The sequence below is a fragment of the Podarcis melisellensis genome, assembly GCF_964234715.1.
Source record: "Podarcis melisellensis genome assembly, chromosome: 13".
In the NCBI taxonomy this organism is placed as follows: domain Eukaryota; kingdom Metazoa; phylum Chordata; class Lepidosauria; order Squamata; family Lacertidae; genus Podarcis; species Podarcis melisellensis.
Window position 1 is genome coordinate 50,253,437 of NC_138545.1, and position 22,660 is coordinate 50,276,096.

At 46.1% G+C, this 22,660-nt stretch overlaps 1 protein-coding gene across 12 annotated transcripts in view; it reads left to right on the top strand.

The window, feature by feature from the left end:
- The first annotated feature begins 4,874 nt into the window (after positions 1 to 4,874).
- Positions 4,875 to 22,660, top strand: part of FHOD3 (formin homology 2 domain containing 3) — a 340,197-nt gene continuing 322,411 nt past the window's right edge. For 4 of the 12 annotated variants that reach the window (XM_081883773.1, XM_081883774.1, XM_081883772.1 and 1 more), the window contains exon 1: positions 4,882 to 5,427. In XM_081883773.1, the coding sequence (XP_081739899.1) occupies positions 5,257 to 5,427 (171 nt within the window). In that variant the 5' untranslated portion in view covers positions 4,882 to 5,256. Of the gene's footprint in view, positions 5,428 to 22,660 lie in introns of all 12 variants that reach the window. The other 8 variants (XM_081883778.1, XM_081883769.1, XM_081883779.1 and 5 more) reach the window with 6 other exon arrangements.

Genomic DNA, 22,660 nt, shown 5'->3' on the forward strand with positions numbered 1-22,660 from the left:
GCGAGAGGAGATGAGTCAGGATTGACCACGCCTCCATCGGAGAGCGGGGAAACGGTCGAGAGGAAGGTTGCCGGCGGGGCGCGCACGCCAAGTTCAAATGTACAGGCGAGCGGCACAGCAGATAGCCCGGATAGGGAGCCAGGTCCTAAAGCCCGCCGAAAGGAGGGGCAAGAATCAGGGGGGTCAGCGTCAGAAGAGTCCAGAAAGGAGGAAACCCCAGGGGGCAGAAGGACCCAGAGGAGGAAAGAGCAACGGAAGAGGTGGAGTAAGGCTAGAGTCTTAAACTGGTGTACAGGGGGCGGAGACTCAGATGGAGCTTCGCCGGTCTAGCTTCTAGACGTAGAGCTGCACACTGCGGTTTGGAAATGGAAACCAATCGTCAATAAAGACTTTTGTACGTTACTACTGACTAGCGTTGGTCCTCTGTGAGCTGGGACCTAGAGGCAGCCCTGACAAATACGAAAAAGTTGTTTCTGGTTTCCCACAACTGCAACTGGTCTCAAGTTGGAAAAATGGAAATCTAGCCAACAAATTAAGTTTGCAGGATTACTTTTGCATCAGTAAGAATGGGGTTCACAGACCTGCCATGTAAATGATTGAATTTCTACCAGGCAGCTCACACATGTTATATCCAGGGTCTATGAAAAAAACAAATATTCCAAAGAGATCATCCAATTACTTACATGTCTAGCAGTGTTTAAAACAAATCTGGCTGGCTTGCATGCATATTTGTTGAGAATCTGGGTGGCCTTTTGCTCCACAAATATACTTTTAATAACCTCCCACCATACATTTTATTTTTAATAAAAATGGAGGAAATTAAGGACAGATACATTGTTATTTTAACAGTAAGGTTCCTTCAGCAATGGAAACAACCATATTTCACATAATACATTTTAAAAAGCTCATAGAACCTCCCTTTTAAATCTAATAAAATCATCTTATCAGTTATTTTTCATAATATTGCTGGTTTTCTGCCCCAACAGTAGCAATTGGGGGGGAAATGAGGGTGAGGCTTGAGTATTGCTCACAGTGCATGCATGTTCCCATCTACTCAGAGGTAAGTAAGTCATATAGCATTTGATGGTGTTTGCCTTCCTTCGAGAGCGTATAGGACTGCACCCTGAAGCATATATTTTGTGATCATGCTCTTCATATGGTTTATGATCCAATTTCCCCCCATTAAAAATAGTTCATTTGCCACAGCATATATTTCAAACATTTTCATAATCTTGAAAACACATCATACACTCCAATCTCATTAAATGTGTGGGTCCGTTTTGTATAAATATGTTGACCACGTTTCCCAGTCCCTTCACATTTAAAGTAATTACATTGATGTCAATACGTTTCCAAGCACAATTCAAAGTGTTGGTGCTGACCTTTAAAGCCCTAAACAGCCTTGGTCCAGTATACCTGAAGGAGCATCTTCACTCCCATTGTTTTGCACAGACACTGAGGTCCAGTGCCAAGGGCCTTCTGGCAGTTCCCTTACTGTGAAAAGTGAAGTTACAGGGAACCAGGCAGAGGGCCTTCTCGGTAGTGGCGCCTGCCCTGTGGAGCACCCTCCCACCAGATGTTAAAGAGAACAACAACTACCAGACTTTTAGAAGACATCTGAAGGCAGCCCTGTTTAGGGAAGCTTTTAATGTTTGATGGACTACTGTATTTTAATATTTTGTTGGAAGCCGTCCAGAGTGGCTGGGGAATAAATAATATGTTGTTGTTGTTGTTGCTGTTGTACTCATTCTGACAAGTGGTTATTAATTATGCCCCCATTAAATTGTTCTATAAAATTATTATCCTTATGGCAGATATCGGCAGGCGACTGCCCTTGCTGTGCAGGCAATGTCAGCAAAGCAGGTTCTTGGACACTAGTTTCTAAGATTTCCTGTGCTAAGGATCTACAGTTCCCAAGTCCCTGATCCATGCTGCTTTTAAGCATCCCATATACTGTATGCAGTTGCTGCCTCTTCTCTGCAGGCAGATGTGCCGTTACATACACTGCTAAGTCCTTCAGCTCCTGCCATGACTCAGCAGGAGTTTCTGGGTGAATCAGCACAGCCTATGCAGCAAAACGAGGATCTCCAGCGAGCAGTGATCCTAGTGCTCTATGTGGTGAACCAATTCCCAGTCCTCAAGCTCCTTTCTTGAGGGCCAGGCTGATGTTGTGACCATACGTGCTCCATTGTAATGTCCCCCCCCCCAAAAAAAATGAATCGAGATGTTCCTTACTGAAGGGTACTGCAGTGTGCTTGTCTTGTTTCTTATTTTGATGGATAATTCCTTATGTGGGGTGGTACTGAGGATAATGGGTTCTCGTGATGACTCCTTGGATTCTAAAATTGATTGTAGAAGAAGAAGAGAAGAGTTTGGATTTGATATCCTGCCTTTCACTCCCTTTAAGGAGTCTCAAAGCGGCTAACAATCTCCTTTTCCTTCCTCCCCCACAACAAACACTCTGTGAGGTGAGTGGGGCTGAGAGACTTCAGAGAAGTGTGACTAGCCCAAGGTCACCCAGCAGCTGCAGGTGGAGGAGCGGGGAAGCGAACCCGGTTCCCCAGATAACGAGACTACCGCTCTTAACCACTGCACCACACTGGCTCCTTAATAGTACTTTTGAACTCTGCAGAAATCTTTAAAAGACTAGATTTCAAAAGTTCAAGTCTTTCTAGAATCCCTTGCTGCTCTTCCATTGGGAGGTCTTGAAAAGAGCCTTTCAGATTCTGCTCCAGGTCACAGCAATAAGGTTCAAACATAGAAAGAGTAGGAACTACCAACATGAGGTTGTGTGAACTTTTAAGACCTCTCCCCATTTCCCATAACACATTTTTCAACAGCATCATCAATGCATCACAATTATGTCACAAAGGAGGAGTGTTTGTCATGTAGATACATGAGTCAGTAACCTCAATTCCCAACACCTTTTTACTACCCTCTTCCCCAAAGAACAATAAAAGTATTTACACATCCCCCCAGCTGCAAGGCTTTCCTGCCGCTTCTCCTTTGAACATATCAGGATTCAATCCACCATCCCGATGGATCTCTGTCTGTGGTATGTGCTGCCCTTGATCGCCTCCTGCCTCCTATTGTGTGGTTAAATTCACACCTTGACCTTATGCTTAAGGGATTATGGAGGCAGGGGAAGGGGCCATTAGCCTTTGGAACCAAATTCAAACTGTTGAATTTTGGAGATTATTTGATTCTATATTGGATAGGCAGAGGAAACAGTACGATATATGGTATCCGCTTATTGCTACCATTTTATAGACAGCTTTTCTGAGCCTCTTTGCTGTTGTGTAAAAGGTCGTTGTCCTGGCCTTAGTTTGAGGCTGTGGTGGGGACTTGGGATTTTTTGGGAGTCGATAACTTTAACTGGTTTTAACACAACTATTTCCCCCCACTGAATCTGTTGTTGGTGGAACACTGAGCTGGGATTCCAAAGCTGACCTCAGTCGGTGAGCAGGTTTATAGGGGATGCAGTTCCTCAGCTACTCTAGTCCCCAAGCGATTTATGGCTCTATAGGTAATAGCCAGTCCCTTTAACTGGGCCTTGAAACAAACTGGAAAGCAGTGTAACTTGAACAAGACTGGTGTGCAGTGCCGAATTTACCTATAAGCTAAACCAGAGCTTAGGGCTTGCCGACCAGAAGGTCGGCGGTTCGAATCCCGGCGACGGGGTGAGCTCCTGTTGCTCGGTCCCTGCTCCTGCCAACCTAGCAGTTTGAAAGCACGTCAAAGTGCAAGTAGATAAATAGGTATCGCTCCAGTGGGAAGGAAAATGACATTTCCTTGCGCTGCTCTGGTTCGCCAGAAGCAGCTTAGTCATGCTGACCACATGACCCGGAAGCTGTATGCTGGCTCCCTCGGCCAGTAAATCGAGATGAGTGCCGCAACCCCCGAGTCAACTGAGACAGGACATAACGGTCAGGGATCCCTTTACCTTTACCTAAACAAACTATAATTTAGGGCCACATGCTCTTGGGGACCCAAAAAAAATTAAAGGAAAAAAACCTGGATGTACATTTCCAAAATATAAGATAAAAAAACAAATAAAATAAAATTTATATATAGCAACAGTGTTTTGTGTTGTGTAGGCTCCTGCGATGTAAGTAATGTGCCCCACCTGCTAACCTGCTCCCTAAAATATTACATATAAAGGGCCGCATTACCTTCAGTAGTTTAGGGCCTCATCAAATCTAAATCCGGCCCTGCTGGTGTGATATGGTCAGAATACTTAACGGAAATTATTTTGGCTGCAGCATTTTTTACCAGCTGCATTTTTTGAACACTGTCCAAGGACAGCCCCATGTAGACCCACAATAGATTCCCATATCCATACTAAGTTACAGCGTGGAGCACGTCTAAGAGTGACCAGATCTGCTTTTCTATATGGGATTGTCAGAAACAGGACGCCACATGGCACCCACTTCATTGCTGCAGGTTTATAGGCTGCTTTTCTGGTCCCTCTTGGCTGTTGTGTATGGATGGCGCTTGTGTAAACGGTCCTGATCCTGGCCTTAGCTGGAGGCTGTGGTGGGGACTGCGCCCCGCATTCCTGGTTTGAACGCAGGGCTCCCCCAAAATGCCTCGCAAGGATGGAGGCGCATGCAAGGCCAGGCGATGGCCCCTTCCTAATCGCGCCCAGCGGAGGGCGCTGCCTGCAAGCGGCATTTCTCGTGCGGCGGCAGCAGCGTCGGGGACGAGCGGAGGCTTCCCAGAAGCAGCCGCTTCTCCTCCTCCGCCTCCTTCTCTCCTTTTCTTTCGCGTCCCGCTTCGGTGCGGCGAGCGCGCAGCCGAGAATGGAGCCGCTGCTGCCGCCGCCGCCCCCCGGAGCCCCGCCGCTCTCCGCGGAGCCCCTGCGCGCTGCTTGGGCATCGCCCCGCGCGCGGTGACCTGGCCCTGCCGGGACGCGCAAGGCGCGCGGGCGGCCGCCCCCGGCGCCTGGTCGGCCGGCGCGCTCTGCCTCCTCTCTCTCGCTGCGCAAAGGCGCCCGGCTCGGCGGGGGCGCGCGCTTGAGCCTCTCGCTCCTTGGAGAGCTCCTGGGAGGCGGCGAGGGGGCAGACTTTCCTCCTCTGCCGACCCAGCGGCTGGAAACAACTTTGGGGGCGCAAGCGGAGTGCCGCGGATCTCTTCTCTCTTGGCTTGGAAGCTCCTTTCCCGTGTCTTTTTGGCGCTGCCCGGCGCGCTCTTCTTGCCCGGCTGGGCTCTCCGCCTTTCTTGGGTTGTTCTTCGCCTTCCTTGCATGGATGCACCATGGCCACCGCAACGCTGGTTTGCAGGGTGCAGTTCCTCGACGACACCGACCCTTTCAACAGCACCAATTTCCCCGAGCCCACCAGGCCGCCGCTTTACACTTTCCGGGAGGATATCCCCCTGGGCACCCAGTTGGCCGGGGTGCACCGCCTGCTCAGAGCCCCGCAGAAGGTACGGGGGGGGGGTCGCGGAGGGAGGGGCTCCTGGGAAGAATGCGGGTCGTTTTTGCGGGAGGCTGGACCGGGCTGGAGACGGCAAGGGAAGACCCTCCAAATGTGCACCCCCTTGAAAGTGCGCGCGCAAGCAAGATCTTAAAGTGCCCTTGGTGTGCGTGGAGCTCTGCAGAGTAACGCAAGGAAAAGTTCCCGTTTTCTCTCTGACCCCAAGGAGCTTATGTTATGAATGACTTGTGCTGGGGGGGGGGGGTGGTTGGGATTACCATATTGTGCATGGCTTGTGTCCGGGCAAGACTTTTTTCCCGGCTTCTCCCCAAACACTAGAAATCAGTTACCAGGTGAGATCTGTTAGCAGCGAGCACTTCGCCTAACACATAATTAACGTGTGGAATTCATTGCCTCAAGATGTGATGATGGCCATTGAAGAGATTGGGGGAAGGAAACCACGGAGCCTTTGTTTATCTTTCAATGGCTAATAGTCATCGTGGCTATATGGATCCACAAGATTCAGAGACAGTGTACCTTTGAAGGGCAGTTCAGGGACCACAGAGTAGGTGGCCTGGTAACAGCAGGACAGTGCTCTTCACTTCAGGTCCTGCTTGTAAGTTTTTCAGAGGCATTTGGCTGACTACTGTGAGGAAAGGGTTTTTATGATGGGTTTTTATGATGTTGTGTCAAATTTGTACCAAATATTGGGCCGAACCACCTGCTGACTTGTTATCTGTGTTGGTTTAGTGTGGCAAGGCTTTTGAGCCAATCCTGTATTTTGGCACTGTGTTTTTGAAATCTCTGAACATCCTGGGGGAGAAAAGTGACGAGTGATGGAAACAGTGGAAGTTGTGGCATCAAGAAATGCAAAATGTAAGGTGTAAGGGAAATATTTCAGAAAATGCTTAGGTGGGACATGCAGTGAAGATCACCATCCAGCTTGTGGGCTGGTTGTCCACTGTGAGGCCAGATTCTTGGTGTAGATGGGCCTCTGGTTTGGTCCAGCAGGGCTCTTCTTATGATATGTGGTGCCATGTTCTACCCTGTATACTTCTGTTGCCAAATGTGGTGATCAATCCACAGGTTGCCTGCAATATTTCAAAAGAGAATGAGACCTTCTCAGGCTTACGGTTGCTACACAGGTGATACAAACACACTGACTGCTATGTATAATGCAAAGTTTTATTTACAAACTTTGATAGGAAAATAATACTCCAATGCAGTGATTTGTCACTCAATAGGTTCCTTGTGGTTCTGTGCCACTTGCCATTCAATGGATCTCAAAGGGACTTACAAGCAATGAACAGCAACAGCGACTTCACATATCACCTTAGGACAAGTTATATAATATGATCAGCAAATCATCAAAATTTTTTGCATAAAAAGTTAAGACACTATCATCAATGTAACAGACACAAATTAGAGGTGTCGTGTGTTGATGTTCACTGGGCTATTTGATAATTTTGGACACTGCTGCAAACCTCTTTCTACATATGTGTGAATCTCTTTTTATTTAAACCAGTTTGCGCCAATCACATTGACAGTGAAGTCTTACTCTTTATCCAGTGTGCTTCATTCTTGTTTATATCTCAATGTGATGCACACATTTTAATATCCTGTGCCTTGGAGCATTCTGTATAACTGTGTGCTTATAATTATCTACAGAACAGTTGTATGCCCAAGAGACCACTCTCTCTATTGCCGTTTTTGTTTGATACTGTGTGTTTTGCTATGTAGTCATCTCTCCCCGTTTGATATTGCCCTCCTTGGTTATATTGCCTTGTTTATGCCTTGTTTTCCTCTATCCGGTAATATGTCCATGCAAAATAATTGTTTCGTATTTTTGCATCTCTAATAGTATAGAAGCAGAAACTAGTGCCTAAGTGAGGACTTAGAAGTGAGGCAGTTTGTTCTTGTGCATGTTTATTGAGAAGCAAGTCCCAATGAATTCAGTGGAAATTACTCCAAGGAATGTATGCTTATAGGATTCAAACCTTACTAATTAGGGTGATGTAGAGTATTTTCTTCCTTTAGCTTGTGGGAGGGCGGAATCTGCAAAATTAAGTTCCACCCTTGCTTGGTGGAGAGGAGGGAGCCTCTAATACAGTATGATTGCAAAAAATAGTTCTGGCACCTAGATTTATGTTTGGAGGTAGAACTGGAACGCTTGTCTTCTGCCCAGTAGGGAAGGACTGTACCTGAGGGGTTCAGGGAGAGGCTTCTGCTAATAGTGTAAAAGTAGAGAAATGGTGTATTGATGCCATAGCACCGTGGAGGTGAGGATAGAAAGTCTGATTGTCAGTGGGGTCAAGTGCATCTTGAGAACTTTTGCATGTGGCTCCTGTAGTTGCTCTTCCTGGACATTGGTGGCCATTTCTAAAAATTCTTCTGTGGATGTTCGTAGCAAGTGGTGGAGCTTTGGAGATTCTCAAAAGTAAAACACAGGAGGCGTAGTGCAGGATAGTGTGCACCCTGGAAATGATCTCTTTCAGCTTCTGCCTTCTGGAAGAAGGTACAGGGTTATAAAGACTAGGACTAGCCGCCTGTGAAACAGTTTCTATCCAAATGCAATTTTGGTTTTAAACGCAGTGTAAAGTAGTCTCTATGGGAGTATGTTGTATTTAATTATGGTGTATCAGAGTTTTTAGGGGATTGACCAGGCTGGGATAGCAGGCTTGTTGGTTTTTGAATGTCTGATGTAGATTTTTTCAATTTCGTTGCTCTGTATGGGACAATGACAATAAAGATTATCGTATCATATCCAGCATTGCTCATACTTCTCAAAAACTTGTGCTCAGTTTCCTTTTGCCTGGAGTAAAAACACAGAATATGCCGGATGTCTTTTCTTCCTCTTTAATTAAAATGAACATGTTTGAAAACCCAGAGGCTTTGATAGCTGGGCTATTTGTTCCATGTGAGAGTGTTTTGAGAAAGAAATGAGGAATTCCTTAAGAGAAGCAGGGGCTATGTGGAATGGATGCCTCTGGATCTCAAGAAGGATCTTTTTGGGACAATACATTTGGCATCTGTGCTAATTAATGCATCTTGATAATTAATTTGCACTGTTTTTCTAGCTCCTGGAGAGATTGCTTTCCATTTCCACAATAACTTTACAGGGCAGACATTCCTCCCACATGTTCACTATAATTACTGGAGATTTTGAAGCTTTTAAAAGAGGCCCACCATAGAGCCAATGAGACACACTTGCTCCTACCAGCAACCTGCTTGGACTGTCATGCAATCTTGGGCAGAGATATATATTTCAAGACCTATGGTGAAGCTGGGGGGAGGGCAGGGAGTATGTCCAAGCAAATAAAGGCGTGTTTAAGCTGTCGCTGTGGTGTGGTTCTTATGAGCTGACAGTTGCGCCAAGGCTTTTGTTAAAAATAGCAGTTAAGTCTACTGTCCTTGGAACACTTGATACCCTTTGAAAAGCTACAACATGTAGCATAGCAGTGAGTCAAGCCATAACCTTTTTGAAAACCGGCCTTGTAGTTGTGCCTGCATCAACTATCTTTCGATAAATGTAGCTCTCTGTTCTTGAGGATCTGGACTATGGTGCCAACGCATTTGGAATATTTGTGTACAGTTCTGGTCAGTTCACCTCAGAAAGGATATTGTAGAGTTGGGAAAAGCTCAGGAAAGGCCCACTGAAATGATAAAGGGGTCTGGAGCGACTGAAGAAAAGTTGTCGTGTTTGGGACTTTTTAGTGTAGAGAAAAAGGCAAGCAAGTGTCAATGTGATATATATTTATAAAATTATGCGTGGCAGAATTATACCATTCTTCCATTTTATATTCTGCTTGCCCCTTTCACTTCCTAGCTATAATAATTTGTGCAGCTGTCAATAAATTTGTGAGCGAACCTTCCACCTCATCGTAAATTGATAATAATGCTACCTCTGGACTTGTGGTCAGCTTTAACCCAGTGATTTCTGTTATCTCCTTAAACACACTTTGCCCCCCCAAAATTGTACATATTTACACCCCCACCACATGTGAACGTAATTCCCTGTTTCCTGGCATCCCCTTCAAATGTTTTTTCTCCACCTCTCATAGACATCCTTTTGCAGCTGAAAGTTTGCAGATAAAAGAAAGTGCTTCTTCACACTATGGAACTCGCTCCCTTGGGGGGGGGGGGAGGGAGAAGAGACACGTTTGCAAAGTCCCCCCGCCCCCATACCAGTTTTAATCCTGTAACTTGTAAAGTGACTACTCACCCCCCCAACACACACACAAACACACACAGTGGAAATATGCATTGAGTGGCCAGAGCCCATCACAGCTCTGCATGTTGTATTGCAGCAGTGAAGATGAGACAGATGCAGTGTGCACTTAATTTTTAATGTGCAAACATCCAGCTCTATTGTAATGTATACAGTGGTCTCCCCCACATCAGTCCAGAGCTTGCTTTGCAACCTATAGTATGGGAAGCATCCATCGCTCAGGAGCAGAGCATGTTTTGCATGTAGATGGCAGACCCTCCAAGTGTCCCTGTTATCCAGGCATGTCCCTCATTTAGAGAAGCTGTCCCAGTTTCTGATTTGAGCCACTTGCCCCTAGGATGTCCCTATTTCCATTGGAGAAATGTTGGCGGGTATGGAGTTATCCAACCCCTGAGCTGTCTGAAGACAATCCTGTATAGGGAAGCTTTTGCTTTTTTAAATGTTTAATGTTGTATTACCATATTTTTCGCCCTATAGGACGCACCGGCCCATAGGACGCACCTAGGTTTTTTTTGGGGGGGGGGAAATCAAGGGGGGGAATTTATTTCCCCCCCAGGTTTACGCAGCCATCCCCAAGCTAGAAGAGGGAGACAGAGCTCTCCGTCTCCCTCTTCTGCCTTCAGGGACAGCCTCTCTAGCCTCCGTGGGGCAGCGGCTTGCCCCGCTGTCCCCCGAGTTTGTGGGGCTGGCGGGGGAGAGAAGCAAGCTTACTTCTTCCCCCCGCCAGCCTCCAGATCAGGTCGGGGAATAATGGGGTGGTGGGGCTCCGCCTCCCCGCTATCCCGCGAGTTTGTGGGGCTGGCGGTGGGGAAGAGGAGCAAGCTTGCTCCCCCCCCCCCCGCCAGCCTCCAGATCGGGTCAGGGAATAGCGGGGTGGCGGGGCTCCAGCTCCCCGCTATCCCCCGAGCTTGTGCCCCCCCTGCCAGCCTCCAGATCGGGTTGGGGTGGCGGCACTGCACCTCCCCGCTGTCCCCCGAGCTTTTGGGCTGCAGGCTGCTGCCCGCAAGCCTTGCGAGCCCGCGGGACCTCCCGCCGGGCTTGCAAGACTTGCGGATGGCTACCTGAAGCCTGGAGAGCAAGAGGGGTCTGTGCCCACCGACCCCTCTTGCTCTCCAGGCTTCAGCGAAAGCCTGCATTCGCCCCATAGGACGCACACACATTTTCCTTCATTTTTGGAGGGGGAAAAGTGCGTCCTATAGGGCGAAAAATACGGTATATTTTTATATGTGTTGGAAGTGTTGGAAGTAGCTGTGGCAACCCAGTAAGATGTGTGGGGTATCAACAGTAAAATTATCATTATGGAATGGGATGCCCTCTTTTCATTGGAGAAATGTTGGAGGGTATGAGACGGTCCTGGGTTCAGTCTCTGGCACTTGTGGTTTCAGGATGGATCTCGGGCAAGGCTTTCGACCGAGACTTCTTACCGCCGACAGAATAGGCAGCACTGAACCAGTGGTTTGAATCACTAGAAGGCAGTTTACTATGCTGACGGGCAAATTTCGCATTTGACGAAGGGTTTAGGGTGTCACAAGGGACGCGGGTGGCGCTGTGAATTAAACCACAGGGCCTAGGACTTGCCGATCAGAAGGTCGGCGGTTCGAATCCCTGCAACGGGGTGAGCTCCTCTTGCTCGGACCCTGCTCCTGCCAACCTAGCAGTTCGAAAGCACGTCAAAGTGGAAGTAGATAAATAGGTACCGCTCTGGCGGGAAGGTAAACGGCATTTCCGTACGCCGCCAGATCCGTATTTCCGTATGCTGGTCACATGACCCGGAAGCTGTACGCCGGCTCCCTCGGCCAAGAAAGCGAGATGAGCGCCACAACCCCAGAGTCGGCCACGACTGGACCTAATGGTCAGGGGTCCCTTTACCCCTTTACTTAGGGTGTCACAGATTGATAGTAAATGCAACTTTCTGTTAAAATGCAAGAAGGGTAGGAATGGTCGATTCAGTGTGTGAGGAGGGGAAGGAGTCAGTCACAACTGAGGAGATTTATAGTTCTTCAGGGTAGCTTGCAATGATAAAATTGATTAGTGCAAAGGAACAATATGAAAGAAGAGCAAACCTCTTGAAGCCAAACAGAGGTGCAACAAACTGAAACAAGCAGGGCAAAACATTGTCTCAGAAACAGAAAGCATCTCAGAAATGGACAACAGCCATTCCTAAACGAATCTAAAAGAATCCATTGAAATAAGTCTATTCAATGACCATTTAAGAGCAGTCAGTGAAAGGGACAGGTGTTCCTCTGTTGAGAGGCTGTTTCAGGCCATGGACATTACAATAAAAAGCCCTCTCCTGTGTACCTGCCTGCCAAGTCTCAGTAGCCTTCCTTGAAATCCTCCTCCTGCGGTCAGAGCTCTTGTTTAGGCTCATGGGGGGCGGGGGAATAAATTCCTGGCCGTTTTAGGAGTTTAAAGGTCAAAGCCAGAGCCTTGCGTTGAGCCTCAAAGCAGATTAGTAGCAGGTGAAGCTGGCAGAGGATGAATGTAATATGATACAAAACCCCGGCAGCCACGTTTTGAACCAGTCGAAGCTCCATATACTATGGTAATCTAGACAAAAGCACATCAGCCAATGCTGGGTTTGGTTTCTTCAAGAAGTACAGTGGTACCTCGGGTTACATACGCTTCAGGTTACATACGCTTCAGGTTACAGACTCTGCTAACCCAGAAATAGTGCTTCAGGTTAAGAACTTTGCTTCAGGATGAGAACAGAAATTGTGCTCTGGTGGTGTGGTGGCAGCAGGAGGCCCCATTAGCTAAAGTGGTGCTTCAGGTTAAGAACAGTTTCAGGTTAAGTACGGATCTCCGGAATGAATTAAGTACTTAACCCGAGGTACCGCTGTAGTACTGTTAGCATATAAGATGAAGCTGCTTTATTATTATTATTTATTATTATTATTACTATTATTATTTAAATACCCTGATTTCTGCCTGCATATGTTTGCACTGGATTGTGCTGTGTGTGATTAAACTGAGCTACTTGTGCAGCTTTGCATGGACAAAGTGTGATTTTGCATGCAGATGTACCCACTGCCAGTGTGATATCCAGGAAGCTGCATATTGGAGATGGAGATTTTTGTCTTTTTTAAAATGAGATTCTGCTCTGTGAGCTCACGCCCAACATCTGCATATGTGGTACCATGCCTGAACCAAGACTGCCATGTTTTACAATGAATTTATTTATTTTTGTTGGTTGAAGTTAGTGCCATCAGGTGATAAGCAGGAGGATAACTTCTTAAACCTTGATCTCGAGGTTCATAGGCCTGCATTTGAACCTGTATTTAAGTCTCAGATTTGCTCCTTGCAGCCCTCTCCTGCAATCTGACGCTTCTTTCCTGAACTTAGTTGAATTTGATAGTTTACTTATTAATCCAATCTCTTAAGTGTGTGTGTATGCACAAGCACACATTACATTCATTGCAAGGCACTGTGTAACGTTTTTCTTATGATACTTGTGCCCTCTGAAAATGACATGGGAATACATGACATGGCATTTTCAGAAAGTGGAGAGCACCACAGCCATAATGCTTGCCTGCTTATACTGTGCATAGAATCTAGGAAGCAGCAACTTCTCTTCTCGGTGTTCATGCATACAGTGAGCAATAGGTAGAGAAAGGGCCGGCCCACCCATGGGGCAAGGTGAGGCAACTGCCTCAAGCAGATCTGGCCCCCAAGGAATGCATTGCCTGTTGCCTTGGCAGACTGCTCCATTGCTGCCTCTACAGTGGCCTCTTGGTGAATACTACCACCCTTGTTCCTGATGTAATAATAATAATAATAATAATAATAATAATAATAATAATAATAATTTTTATACCCTGCCCTCCCCCCAGCCAAGACCAGGCTCAGGGCGGCTAACAACCAATAATAAAAGCAAGTTGATTAAAATACAACTTAAAAAACAAGATTAAAATAAAACATTAAAATGCAGCCTCTTCACAGGAGGAGAAAGGAAAAAATAAAGAGGGGGAGGGAATCAATTTGATTCTAAGCCAAAGGCCAGGTGGAACAACTCTGTCTTACAGGTCCTGCGGGAAGAAATCAGATCCTGGTCTCATGAGGCAGAGTGTTCCACTAGCGTTCAGTGTTGAAAAGGGCCTGGCTCTGGTTGAAGCTAATCTGACTTCCTTAGGGCTAGGGACCTCTAGGGTGTTGCTATTTATGAACCTTGAGGCTCTCCGTGGGGCATACCGGGAGAGGCGGTCTCGTAGGTACGAGGGTCCTAGGCCGTGCAGGGCTTTAAAGGTCAAAACCAGCACCTTAAATCTGACCCTGTACTCCACCGGGAGCCAGTGCAGCTGGAAAAGCACTGGGTGAATATGCTCCCATGGCGGAGACCCCGTGAGGAGCCTCGCTGCAGCATTCTGCACCCGCTGGAGTTTCTGGGACAGCTTCAAGGGCAGCACCGCATAGAGCGAATTACAGTAGTCAAGCCTGGAGGTGACCGTCGCATGGATCACTGTGGCCACAATAGATCTTTATTTCCCTCTCATTCCCAATGTAGATATTTGTTCCCTGCTTGTTCCCAATGTAGATCTTCACTCACCCCTTCTTCCCTGGTGGGAGGGGAGGGAGCACTGTTTTGTGGTTTGCCTCAGGCGCCAAAATGTCTTGGGCCGATCCTGAATGGAGGTAACATGGCAAATGGGTGCCCATGTACCATGCTCAGTCTGTATGCGTGAACCCTGGCCCGGGCGAAATAGGTTGTCCGTTTCCACCGCTATTGCCATGCCTCATTTGTTGCCTTTGGTTACTGTAAATACAAAAGGGAAGGTTTAATAAAAAAAATATTTTATTAGAAGAGGAATGGCAGATGAAATTAATGGACTATGCAGAATTGGATAAGATGACAGGGAGAATTCAAAACCAGTGGGACCAGAAATTCTTGAAAGATTGGAGTAAATATGCGAGTTATTTGAAAGACAATTGTAATCAACTGACTGCGCTTGTAGGACTACAAGAAGTTTTGTAAGGAGAACTATATGAAATATAGAAAATATTTATGAGAATGGATTTTAAGTTAAAGGTAAAGGGACCCCTGACCATTTGGTCCAGTCGTGACCGACTCTGGGGTTGCGGCGCTCATCTCACTTTATTGGCCGAAGGAGCCGGCGTACAGCTTCCGGGTCATGTGAACCAGAACAGCGCACGGAAACGCCATTTACCTTCCCGCCGTTAAACCTTCCCGTTTACCTATTTATCTACTTGCACTTTGACGTGCTTTCGAACTGCTAGGTTGGCAGGAGCAGGGACCGAGCAGCGGGAGCTCACCCCCATCGCGGGGATTCGAACTGCCAACCTTCTGATCAGCAAGCCCTAGGCTCTGTGGTTTAACCCACAGCACCACACACGTCCCGGATTTTAAGTTAAAAGTAATAGTTAGGATACAAATGTAAGATTAAGAGAGGAGGTTTGAAAATCATTAGATGTGGTTGATGGAAGTCTCAGGCTAAAATAGCCAAAATGATGTATAAGATGAGATGATATGTTCTGTTCGGAAAATATATGTAAAAACCAATAAAAATGTATATAAATTAAAAATATTTTTGTTTAAAGGCCAGGTGAACCTGAAATTGGTAACTGATGGTGACTGTAAAAGTGTACTATCCTGAGTGCATGAACCTGGACTCTTGAGTCAGCACTTACTTGTGAAACAGGAGAACTTCTAACTGTTGCCCTTGAGGAAGATTTTTTTGTTGTTGAAACGTGTTAGCTGATGTACTTTTGCGAATAAATTCTACACCTGGCGCTCGCATTGACATCTTCCTCAAAGAATGGGAAGGCTTTCTAGAAACACGAATCCTGTGGCACGATCAAGACCTAAAAACTCACTTATGTACTTCTTGGATCGCTGAAACTCTCTGCCCTCAAGATTTGAAATAGCTGCACTCCAAGATCTCTGATTCGGGATCCACAGTGAAAGTAGATTTTTTTGGCACGTAAAATCATTAATTAATGGCCAGACTGCTTCTTCTTTTTTTAAAAAAATAAAGGTCTCTGCTTTTGTTTTGTTTTTAAGGTGGGAAAATGTGCTGTACTCCCATTTATAAACTTCCTAACTTTCCACTGTTCTCTTAAGAGTGAACTTGGTGGCACTTTCATTCTGCGTAAGCATGCATAGGATCAGGCGGTGAAACACACTGAGCATTGTTTGCTTAATAAAGCTCTCCTGCCTGCTATAATGCAACTTTTGCAGTTCTGATGACAGACAGAATGTTCTTGCAGAGAACTGTTACCATTTTGAAATGTTTGCTCTGTTTTTCTAAACTGCTAGTCTGTGCAGAACCTCTTCAAAGAAAGAAAGATGGTTATACAATCCTGCCATTGTATGAATCTTTTACTCCTATTTACAACTTGCTTATTGCATTCAGTCTGTCACCGTTTAAGCGAACAGTTTTAAACATGAGAACTGGCGGCATTTGCAAGGACTTGCATGTCAAAAAACGGAGGCAATTAAGCTTAACCTGCAGGGCCCCTCCTTTGCTTTTAATCTAGAATCCCTGCTAGCGCGAATTAGAAAAGATAATTAGTGCCCTCCCCATAGCCTTTCATAGTGACTTGCCCTGCTTCCTAAATACTAATCGGGAATTGTGTTGATCACCAAAACAGAGTTTAAGACTTGCTTCAACGCCGTACATTTGTTTTAATTTAAAAAAGAGGGAAGAGAAACTCACCAGTCCTAAGGAGACCTAGTCACTTTGGTGTTTTTGGGGAGTGCTTTAAAGGTAAAGGTAAAGGACCCATGACAGTTAAGTCCAGTCGCGAACGACTCTGGGGTTGCGGCGCTCATCTCGCTTTACTGGCCAAGGGAGCCGGCGTTTGTCCACTCTGCAGACAGTTTTTGCGGGTCATGTGGCCAGCATGACTAAGCCGCTTCTGGCAAAACCAGAGCAGTGCAAAGAAACACCGTTTACCTTTCCGCTGGAGAGATACCTATTTATCTACTTGCACCTTGATGTGCTTTCGAACTGCAGGTTGGCAGGAGCTGGGACAGAGCAACGGGAGCTCACTCCGTCATGGGGGTTCGAACCGCCGACCTTCCAATCTGCAAGCCCTAGGCTCAGTGGTTTAGACCACAACGCCACCCGCATCCCAATGGGGAGTGCCTTCACTTTTCCAGAGGAGATGCCTAATCTCTCGCTTAAGCAGAGTACTGTAAAGCTAGCTTTTGAATAGGTCCATTGGACTTTGGGAGAAGCCTCTGTTTGTGGAAGCTGTGTAGAAACCAAGAGATGTTCTTTATTAGATGTTGGTGCTCCGAATATCTGTGGCTTCCTTGCCCATAGTTGTGGGTTTCCTGACATGCTTACTCATAAACCTCTCTCTGCTGAATAGCTGTGGGCACCTCATGTTCTGCTCCACAAAGTGAAGCTTGGTGATTAGTCAACACTTTGGTCTAATTTCCAGTTCGCCACTGTACTGGGGTTCTATCACTGCCTGAAAACACATTAATGTGTATGCTGAATAAGATTCTTTGTTTCTGTCTTGGCTCTTCCTAGTGCAGAGGTGGGGAACCTGTGGCCTGGCAGATCTTAAAATTCTAATATTTTAGAGTTGGAAGGGACCTTGATGGCCGTCAGACCCCAGCAATGCAGGAATCTCAACTATGACAAATGGCCACGCAACCTCAGCCAAGAAACCTCCAGGGAATGAGAGTCCACCATCTTACGAGAGCGTCCATTCCATTGTCTAACTAACAGCTCTTGCCACCAGAAAGTTCTTCCTGGTGTTTAATTGGAACCCCTTTCTTGTAACTTGAATCCATTGGTTTGGAGCAGATTCCATGTGACAGCCCTTTAGATATTTGAAGATTGCTGTCCTATCTCCTCTCAGTCTCCTTTTTTTCCAGGCTAAACATACCCATTTCCCTCAACTATTCCTCATTAGGCTTGGTTTCCAGACACTTGGTCATCTTATCATTTTGTTAGACTACAGTTCCAATCACCTCTGACTACTGGCTGGAACTGATGGGAGATTGAGCCCAACAACATCTGGACTTGAGTGTGTGTTTAATTTTTAACGTCAACATTTATATTTTGATGGAATCTGGGTTTTTTTTTATTTCTTGTATAAAACAAGAGGAGGAGCAGACCTGAGGGGTTGACTTTCTTTCCTCTGCAGCCAGCCCTGAAACTAAGCAGCTTGGTGGAAACCTAACCCTAACCCCAACCCTAACTTTTAACCCTAACCCTCCTCCACTGGGTCACTTGGTCACTTGTATGGCACAACTGGTTGCCTTTGACGACTAAGTAAGTTAAATACAGGCCAGTTGCTGCATTTTGTATATTTTTCATTGGGAACCTCTGAATGCACAAAAGGTTTTGCGTGTTAAGATCCCCAGGAGCTTCCCAATAATAAAGACACAATTAACACGGAATTTAGTTTTAGGTTATTGGCATAATTTTGGCCACAACTTCATTGATTACAGATAGTGAGTGGTTTGTTTAGGTGTTGGTTCCCGGCTAGCTGCACCTGACCTCAGCAGGACAGCACTGACGACTGGGCTCCACCATATTGGATGCTCATCAATGGTTCCTCTTCATCCTGGAGAAGAGTGACTAGTGGGGTGCCACAGGGTTCTATCTTGGGCCCGGTCTTATTCAACATCTTTATCAATGACTTGGATTATGGACTCAAGGGCATCCTGATCAAATTTGCAGATGACACCAAACTATGAGGAGTGGCTAACACCCCAGAGGACAGGATCACACTTCAAAACGACCTTGACTGATTAGAGAACTGGGCCAAAACAAACAAGATGAATTTTAACAGGGAGAAATGTAAAGTATTGCACTTGGGCAAAAAAAATGAGAGGCACAAATACAAGATGGGTGACACCTGGCTTGAGAGGAGTACATGTGAAAAGGATCTAGGAGTCTTGGTTGACCACAAACTTGACATGAGCCAACAGTGTGATGCGGCAGCTAAAAAAGCCAATGCAATTCTGGGCTGCATCAATAGGAGTATAGCATCTAGATCAAGGGAAGTAATAGTGCCACTGTATTCTGCTCTGGTCAGACCTCACCTGGAGTACTGTGTCCAGTTCTGGGCACCACAGTTCAAGAAGGACACTGACAAACTGGAACGTGTCCAGAGGAAGGCAACCAAAATGGTCAAAGGCCTGGAAACGATGCCTTATGAGGAACGGCTAAGGGAGCTGGGCATGTTTAGCCTGGAGAAGAGGAGGTTAAGGGGCGATATGATAGCCATCTTCAAATATATAAAAGGATGTCACATAGAGGAGGGAGAAAGGTTGTTTTCTGCTGCTCCAGAGAAGCGGACACGGAGCAATGGATCCAAACTACAAGAAAGAAGATTCCACCTAAACATTAGGAAGAACTTCCTGACAGTAAGAGCTGTTTGAATTTGCTGCCATGGAGTGTGGTGGAGTCTCCTTCTTTGGAGGTCTTTAAGCAGAGGCTTGACAACCATATGTCAGGAGTGCTCTGATGGTGTTTCCTGCTTGGCAGGGGGTTGGACTCGATGGCCCTTGTGGTCTCTTCCAACTCTATGATTCTATGATATTGTCAGTACAGGTAAACACTGTGGGGGAGCATTGGTATGGTCACGTGACTCAAGCTCACCGCAAAATACTCCCAGGGACTCTTGTGTGGCCATACCCCCAAAACAGACAACCCACGGCGGCATAGCAAGGTCATAATGGACCCTAAATATAGGGAGGGCGGGCGGGTGATTCGATGCATGAAGTGAAAAGAGGAAGCTCTACGCAACGTTCAATGGTATATATAAAAAGGTCCTTCGGTTCCTGCTTGGCAGGGGGTTGGACTCGATGGCCCTTGTGGTCTCTTCCAACTCTATGATTCTATGATTCTAATACACAAAAAATCCCATTGGCCTGTTCTGCCCAGCAACCGAGGGACCACCAATCAGGTTGTTGTGGCTATCCAATCGCTCCCACCCACACGACAGTGAGGTCAGTCCTCATGATCTCACCGCAACACTGTGAGGAGGACCCGATTTGTCACACACAGAGAAAGATGCAAAGAAAGATTTCGTTAAAGCGGTTTTGCACATTAAGTTTTCCAGCATTCTTAGGGCCTGCTACTGTTATACAGCATTTCTTTGTAATAAATTAGTTTGGCTTACCCGGTAGAAACATAGAATATGCAGAAAGACTGTTTTAGCGTTGACTGTATCTAAGGGTGAGACTTTCAGTCTATCAGAACATCATTTTATTTCTTTCCCCACGCTAACGTCTATAATGGTGCTCTGTCGGAAATAGCCAGCACATACCTATTTGAGACCGTCAGTAAATTATCTCACTCATCAACTGGGGGAAGGGGGAGGTGCTGTTTAGAAAAATTGTTACAAAAGATGTATTGGGTGTTTTTAAAGGGCAAAGTGTCAAATGTGATAAGAGGGGTAGGGGGTTAAAGTAAAAAAGGCTTTTTATAACCTTGAAAAGGGGAGAGAAAAGAGGCCTGGTGTTCTGACTCTGTACAGTATGTGTGTATGTTTACAGTGGTACCTCTGGTTACGTACTTAATTCGTTCTGAAGGTCCGTTCTTAACCTGAAGCACCACTTTAGCTAATGGGGCCTCTTGCTGCTGCCACGCCACCACCACACAATTTCTGTTCTCATCCTGAAGCAAAGTTCTTAACCCGAGGTACTATTTCTGGGTTAGCGGAGTCTGTAACCTGAAGCGTCTGTAACCTGAAGCGTCTGTAACCCGAGGTACCACTGTATATATGTATATGTATACCGTGGACGTTTGGGTTGCGAACGTGACCCGTGCAGGATGCACTTTCAAAATCTACAGCGTCCGCAACCTGCAGCGGCATGTCTGCACACGGGCGGGTTGCGATTTGGCGCTACAGCACATGCGCAAAGTGCAATTTAGCACTTATGCTCATGCACAACCGTCATAACCCGGAAGTAACCCGTTCCAGTACCTCCGGGTTTTGGCGATCCGTAACCCGAAAAAATCCAACCTGTAACCCACGGTATGACTGTATATATGTGTGTGTGTGTGTGTGTGTTTGTGTGTATAGATATATATGTATTTGTATATGTGTGTGTATATATATATCTGCATGTATGTGTGTGTGTGTATACATATATATGTATACATATGTGTGTGTATGCGTATATATGTATTTAAGTGTGTGTGTGTATATATATATATATGTGTGTGTGTGTGTGTATGTGTGTGTGTGTGTGTGTATGTACAGTGGTACCTTGGGTTAAGTACTTAATTCGTTCCAGAGGTCCGTTCTTAAACTTAAACTGTTCTTAACTTGAAGCAGCACTTTAGCTAATGGGGCCTCCCGCTGCCACCACGCCGCCGCAGCACGGTTTCTGTTCTCATCCTGAAGCAAAGTTCTTAACCCAAGGTAGTATTTCTGGGTTAGCGGAGTTTGTAACCTGAAGCCTATGTAACCCAAGGTACCACTGTATATGTGTGTGTGTGTGTGTGTATCTCCATATCCATTTACTGAACTGTCTGGCCAAGTAAATGTTGTAGCAGGTTACCCTGATAGACTGCAATGTTAGAATTTCACGCTCCCCCTTTATAAAGGCACCGAAAAGCATGTCCCTCTGTAATGGAATGTGACATTTGTTTAAACGTGCAGAGGAACACTACATAGCTCTTTCAGAAACATAATGCTGTATTTACCATGCATTAAACTCCAGGAGGGAATTAGGTTGGCAGGATGTAATTATGCACCTTGGAAGTCAGCCAGCTAGGCAGGTTAGCATACCTCTGCACTTTGGAAAGCACTAGGCAAGGCCTGAGATCTACCCCCTTGTTTGGCAATTAAAAGGTAATAATCTGCAACACCAGGCTTAGATTCCCTCTCCCCCCCTCTTCCCTCCCCGCTTTTCAACATCAGCACTTCTTATAACACCTGGATAGGGTTTAGTCATATTAACTCTGTATTGTTACAGCAGTTTAATAATGCAGTCGCGGATGGTGTTGAATGCCTTTAGGGAAGGAATGGGTTTTTATTTTAGCTGTAGGATTACATCTTCAAAAGCAAAAAAAACCCTAAAAATCTTTTTTAAAAAGAAGAAGTGGCTAAAGAAGAGGTATCAAGAGGTCAGTGTAGGTTGTGCATGACTTCACTTCAGTTTTATTTGTTCTTATAACAACTAGAGGTAGGCACAGAACAATGATTTGGGTTTGGAACTCACTTTAGTACTTTGGATAGTGAATTGCATTGACAGAAGCCTCACTCTGCCTTGGCCCTGAAGCAGGTTCTTTTCAAGGAACCCTGAAGCTTCCAATCTCTTCCCATTGATCATCATGCAGAACAATGGGCTTTGGGCATCCTTTGGTCACAATTGGATGGAATTTAAGAATGGTGGTCCAGTTTGCCCATTGTTGTTGTTTAGTCGTTTAATCGTGTCCAACTCTTCGTGACCCCATGGACCAGAGCACGCCAGGCACTTCTGTCTTCCACTACCTCCCGCAGTTTGGTCAAACTCATGCTGGTAGCTTCGAGAACACTGCCCAACCACCTCGTCCTCTGCCATCCCCTTCTCCTTGTGCCCTCCATCTTTCCCAACATCAGGGTCTTTTCCAGGGAGTCTTTTCTTCTCATGAGGTGGCCAAAGTATTGGAGCCTCTGCTTCACGATCTGTCCTTCCAGTGAGCACTCAGGGCTGACTTCCTTAAGAATGGATAGGTTTGATCTTCTTGCAGTCCCTGGGACTCTCAAGAGTCTCCTCCAGCACCATAATTCAAAAGCATCAATTCTTTGGCGACCAGCTTTCTTTATGGTCCAGCTCTCACTACTGGGAAAACCATAGCTTTTACTATACGGACCTTTGTTGGCAAGGTGATGCCCATAACCACGGCTTAATGAGAAAGCCTGCTGGTCCATGTTTTGAAAGCCATGGGGTCCTCTGGTCCTGCTGTATTACTAGGAGTTAAGCCATGGTTTGACTTGCTGTTGTGTGCAAACCCAGGCTTGTGGCTTGTCTCCCTCGAACAAACCATGACCACCAAGCCAATAGCAAACATTGGTTACAGGTTCGTTTGGAGCAAGG